This window comes from Numenius arquata, chromosome 8 (assembly GCF_964106895.1).
Source record: "Numenius arquata chromosome 8, bNumArq3.hap1.1, whole genome shotgun sequence".
In the NCBI taxonomy this organism is placed as follows: Eukaryota; Metazoa; Chordata; class Aves; order Charadriiformes; family Scolopacidae; genus Numenius; species Numenius arquata.
This window is the reverse complement of record NC_133583.1, coordinates 240,572-246,571: the sequence shown is the minus strand read 5'-3', so window position 1 is coordinate 246,571 and position 6,000 is coordinate 240,572. Positions and strand designations below refer to the sequence as shown.

The 6,000-nt window shown below is 42.3% G+C and overlaps 1 protein-coding gene across 1 annotated transcript; it reads left to right on the top strand.

Annotated features, from left to right (window-relative positions):
* Positions 1-337: 337 nt before the first annotated feature.
* On the top strand, positions 338-2,274 carry TRH (thyrotropin releasing hormone). The gene is made up of 2 exons (XM_074151655.1): positions 338-533; positions 1,682-2,274. Exons 1-2 carry the CDS (start codon positions 338-340, stop codon positions 2,272-2,274), a joined length of 789 nt encoding a protein of 262 aa, XP_074007756.1.
* The last annotated feature ends 3,726 nt before the right edge of the window (positions 2,275-6,000 follow it).

Sequence of the window (6,000 nt, the reverse complement as noted above, 5' to 3'; positions counted from 1 at the left end):
TTTGCCTCTTTGCAGAAGGCAAAGCAAAATCACTGCCTTTCAGAACTATCTGTGCATCAGGAAGTTAGGTGTTCAAAACGTTCCTAGTTACTCTGCCAGAAAAATGAGCAAGTGCCTGGTTTTAATTATGAAGAATTTACAGATTCTTTGAAGAATATAAAATAAACTGAGAGGTTAGTTACAGAAATGAGGAAGGACCCTCCTAAGAGACTTCAGTTCCCACAGCAGTGCCATATTTCTTTTTCCGTGTCTGAAATATTGCTACTATTGCTAGGTTTGCTCGCTGCACCCTTCTCCCCTGTTGTTCTCTCTCACGTGGAAGCTGCAGGAACCCACAATGCCATCTCTCCAGCTGCTACTGCTGCTCCTCTGCCTGACCCTGTCTGGTGTCTGCCTCAACCGGGGGCAGCCCCTTCCAGAGGGAAGTGAGAAGATGGGAAGAAGTCCCCTGGATGACATCCTGCAGAGATCGGAAAGCCTCATTCTTCAGTCTGTCCTCAAGAAAGCCGAAAAGGAAGAAGAGATGAATAAAGGTATAGAGAACACTGGGGACATCCACCTGGTGATGTTGGCATAGTACTTGGCTGAGTTCATTAGATCCAATATATAGTTTCCAGGCTTTAATATGTGTATTTATCACTCAGACTAAGGGAAGGGGAAAGACAGGAGATCTGCTGCAATACACTAAGCTCTCAATATGTGCTTTCTTCTCTAAGATCTCCCCACTTGGGCAATGCTGTACCATCACTGAGCAGCTGTGGCATAATAAGAAGGTAGAAGCCTGTCACAGAAAACTTGCCTGTCTGGCAAGTATGTCCCTAGGGAAGATGTAAGAGGACATGTGGAGATCATTCCCCAGTTGTGGATCCTGTAGCTAATGTTAATTGGAGGTAGGAGTGCTCCCTCAACCCTCCTCCATGGCTGGAAGGCAGAGGCTGCTCTAGTGCCTGCTGCCTCCTTGCTTGCGGATGCTCTGCTCTCAGTAGCCACAGCAGTGGAACCAAATCAGGCTCAGGGGACCACAAGAAGGCGCCAGCCACCAACAAGGCACAAAGAGCCCTTTCACAGTGGAAAGAGGAGAGGGCCCCAGGTGCCCAGAGAAAGAGCCTTTCTCCCTTTTCACATGAATGCTGAGAGTTGGTCATGTCGATCCAAGACCTGAAATATTAGAAAGAGATGAAGAATGAGTAAGAGATACTAATAGAGTTATGACTGGTAGCTGGAAATACTGAGCTAGCTTTCAGATGTCCACATCCCTGCTTCTACTTGTGTCTCAGCCCTATCCTTTCCCTGTCTCACGCTGATTTCCGGCTATTGCCCATTCCCAGCTACTGCAGCTAATTTCTTCCAGCTGCTCAGCATCTTTAACTCACCTCCCTTTACCCGATTCTGACATATTTACCCAAATCAACACATTAGGCTTTGTCATTGCATGTTTTCCCATTTGGCTGCAGCTAGTTCCTAACGTACCAATTCCTCCTTGCTAAAAATGTGGCAGAACCATTTCGACAGATTCCATCCAGAGGGATCAAATTCAAGACCATACAGTTAACTGTGCAATTAAATGGGCATAATGAGCAACAGATTATAATCCTGCATCACAGAACTCCACAAATTCCCATTTCAATTTCTTTAGTGAGGATTATGGGGGCTCATTAACATTATTCTTTTTCTTGGACAGAACCAAATGCCCCTCTGCCAGAATGGCTTTCCAAAAGACAACACCCTGGGAAAAAGTTCCTAAGTGACCTGGAGAAGAGACAGCATCCTGGAAAAAGAGATGTTGAGGAAGACACATCTTATGGAGACATTCAGAAGAGGCAGCATCCAGGGAAAAGAGAGATTGAAGACAACCTTGATGGCTATCTGGAGCTGAAAAAGCGCCAGCATCCTGGCAGAAGGTCGTTGTTGGATCAGTATGCTGCCATCCCCAGTGCTCAGCTAACCTACTTGAATGAGTTGTCCAAAAGGCAGCACCCAGGCAGAAGGTATCTGGTGTACAAGCGCCAGCACCCTAGCAAAAGAGGCTGGAATGATGAGGCAGACCTCAATGACCAACACAGTGAGAAACGCCAGCACCCTGGAAAAAGGCACTGGAATTCTGACAGCCCAGATGATGCAGGGCCCTGCAACATTCAGGAGACCTTCACCTGCAACAAAGGCAGCTTGTTGCTTGATTTAGTAGAAAACGTTAGCAAAGACAGGGTAGAAGAAAAACGTCAGCACCCAGGAAAGAGATCAGCATGGGAGAGTGAAACAGAGGAATTAGAGTAATTGTGTATCATGTGCACTTGGTGAAGTAAACTGCCAGATCACTAAAAAATTCTGTTCGCTGCCTTTTGGCTTCCCGCTGCTGACCTCTGTCCCTATCCTTCAGTGTGTTAATGTTCCCATTTAAGTTAACGGCTTTGTCACACACTTAAATTAAAGGAACTAAAGGACCCAGCTGAATGGGACAGGCAAGTCCCGAGAGTCTCCAACTCCCCCACTTTAGGAAGTTAAGAGGGCTCACTTTCTTATGAGCCCAGACCCCAGAATAATCCCATGGTGTGTGTCCAATTTTCTGTTCCCAAATGACTAATACAGGCTCTTAAATATCCGTTCTGATGGAAGTGGAATAATTATACGGTTTCCTGTCATGTCAGTGAAATCAGTAAATTAAGAGAAGGAGAAAAAAGAACAACAAATGCCAACTATTTCAAACTGAAATTGAATAGGTTTTCAATTCTAAATGATACGTTAATGGGACCTGAACCCTTGCGCACTACAACCTGTCCAACAGTAAGCACTCAACAGAGATAGGAACTGTTCCCACTGGAGCAGATTAGATGACTGACTTCATAGTTTGACTTGGAACTGGCATTTAAAACCCCTTTTCATCTATGAGGCTGCACAGTGCAAAGGTTTAATGCATCCCAGAGCAGCTCAACCGCAAGCTGTGAACCCCACTGCGCACACCCTGTCCTGGAACTCCCACCCGCGTGTCCGCATTTCAGCCGTGCCACTGGAAATCATGCCTTCTCCTCAGACATTTACAGATGAAACAAGCAGGCATCCTTTTCTTCCAACAAGGGTTTCTGATTTCTCCCCTCCCAAAGGAATGCCTTTATTGTCTGTGGTCAGACTCCCTGAAGTGTTTATTTGATATGAATGATTCAATAAACATCAACAGTCAACTCTGGGTGTTCTTACTGGTTGTGCAAACATACTGTAGTAGAGTGAAAAACATAAACCCAACCCAAGCTAAATAAAAACACATAAATTAACATAAAAGGGCATTTTCCTAGGCACAATCTTTCTGCATGCCGGTGGTCAGCACATGTTTATATGTAAAACTGTTTTGCTACTGAAGCGGAGGGATGATTTACATACAGATAGATTCCCTTTTTAAATCTTCTACCTTTATGACACATAAAACTATGCATCTGGGAGAAACCCACAGCAACCTCGTCTCCTAGTTCACAGGGAACTTTACTAGAGATCTGATTTGCTGTTCACAGGTCCAAACAATGGATTTACTGATTTTTGCAACAGTTATTGAGATCATTGAGTTATTCATATCACTTCTGGTACATTCCAAGAGGTTAGAGCATGTCAGTATTTCTCTAGAATGTTATTTTTTAACACACAAATGAGTATGTTTTCCACTGACATTCATCCTTCTCAATACCATCAAGACACATTAAGCGCCTCGAGTGTTCCTTTTAAAGATGGTTGTTTCCCCACCCAGTGCCTCGGAGCACTTACCCAGTTACAGGAGCTAGTTTTGCCATGTGGTTTACAGAATCACAGAATCACAGAATCTTCTTGGTTGGAAGGGACCTTTGAGATCATCGAGTCCAACCAACAAAAAAAAAACAAAACCAACCAAACAAACAAAAAACCACAACACCAAAACCAAACCCTGAAGAAGAATAATTAGTCATCTCAGCGAGTTTCACTGAAGTTAGATGCTCCCAGGCCGACCAACACTTAACATGGTCAATCAAACAATTTCTAACTTTGGAGGTAATATGTTTAATATATGTGGCAACTGGCAGACCTCTGCTATTGACGAGGGTTTTCTAATTAACAAATGCTGAAGAAATCCTCAGAGAAGGTAGCCGGGAACATTCCATACATTCCAAATTCCTACAGCACAATTTCTGTACACAGTGCCTTTTAAAATGTTCAGTTTTCATTTGATAAGGGAAAAAAAGATTTCTCTAAAGAACACCATTTCCTCTACCACTTCTGGTAATGAATGAATGTTTCTTGAACCTCAGGGAGAAATACTACACAAGACCACCACCACTTGCTATAAAATGTCCAAAATAAGTGAAACACAGGAAAGAAAAAATTACCAAGTGGGTAAACAAGGGCAACAGCGAAAATGCATCACGATTCCTGCAAGATAAGGATGCTGCTGTGGCAGCTACCAGAAAGCCAAAGCATGGAAGGGGGAGCAGCATGAAAGCCCATGGCCAACGTTTTTAACATGCAGCTCAAAGAGCTGGTTCAAGCTATTAGGTTACTGCCTAGGAAATCTACTATTCTGCGTAGATCTCAGACGTACTTTATTATCAATAAATCAATCACTTATTAAAAAGGAAAGCGCCTGCTCTCCTCTCAGTGTTGCCAGTGAAAAGCTAGCACAACTGATTTTATTTAAGTCTAATTTTTCATCTCCTGTATTTTAGGTTCTCAGTGCTCCAATATTTTCAGAGATGCCAAGTTCTGCCAGGGGCTACTCAAGTCTTTAAAAGCAAGACTATCACTATTATAATTTTTTAAGGAATAATTTCTATTGGGTTTGAGTTGTTTTGTGTTGTTGGGGGTGTGTGTGTTTTGGATTTTTTTTTTTTAAAAGCCAAGCCTGAGCTGACAGCACTTTACAGTAAATCAGATTTATCATGTCATTATTATCATGCCTGCAGTTGTTAAAATTTGCCTCAGTTTAGAGCTGCTGAAAATGCACTTGGCTGGCTGGGAAAGGCCCAATGTAAGCAGATACTGGGAGAGGTCTGACCCATTTCAATTAATTAAAAAAAAAAAAAAAAGAAAGCTTTGTTACTCCAGCAAAAGGTCTCTGGAAAATGACAGAAACACTCTCAAAAGTGTTCCTGGCCAGGGGTGGGAGCACACGTGAAAATCCCTTCCAAGATGTGTACTTCTAGGACGAGACACAGATTTCCATCCAGAGAAGCACAAGGACAGTCCTGATGCCAGCCTGACGTGTCCACGAACACAAAACAGAATAATCTGGAGACTGAAACATGAGCCAAGAGTCCTGAGCTTCTGTCAATGACCTCGGTTTGAAAATCCAGGACAACTTCTGCATCGTATTTCCCACGTGAATAACAGTCAAAAGAGCAAGCAAATCTGCTACACCATAAAAATGCAACCATCATTGCCGAGTAGCCAAAGTGACAGCCCTGATAGAAATCCCAAGAGGATGAAGTAAGATGCTCTTACCCTCCACAGGTATTAGTCTAATTATGGCTAGTTTTAGTGCTTTCTAATCCTGGGGCTCCTGCACCTACATGATTATTTTGATTATGTTAAACATGGCTCATGGAGCTACGTTATCTCTGAAAAGACTTGGAGACTACGTTATCTCTGAAAAGACTTGAAGAATTAAATTAATCACCAAATTCAAATTTTGCAGGTAGGTTAGAACTTGCATCGAGTGGGGATCTGATAACCTTATTTAATGACATGCATTTTTTGAAACATAAGACCATTGACAAAAAAGGAGCAAAAATCCTGGTTTTCTCTATTTTATATTAAATTTTCCCTTTAAAACTTTCAAAACCTAGCACTTATTTTTAATGGAGAAAATTACTCAGTCATTCTATTACTTGCATGAAAGACTGTGACTCAAGAAAAGGAAAGAGAGGGTCTTTCACTGGGGAAAATGATTACATATTTTAAGAGTTCTGCTACCTTTTTTTAAGTAGCTCAAAACAATATTTGAATCTTGCCAACAAAGTTTGTCCAGATTTTTTTTTCATTGAAAGT

Excerpts from the sequence above, each read along its gene's own strand:
- TRH (XM_074151655.1), top strand. The coding sequence starts at position 338 with ATGCCATCTCTCCAGCTGCTACTGCTGCTCCTCTGCCTGACCCTGTCT. Across the intron at positions 534-1,681 it reads GGAAGAAGAGATGAATAAAG|AACCAAATGCCCCTCTGCCA; the intron begins GTATAGAGAACA and ends TTTCTTGGACAG.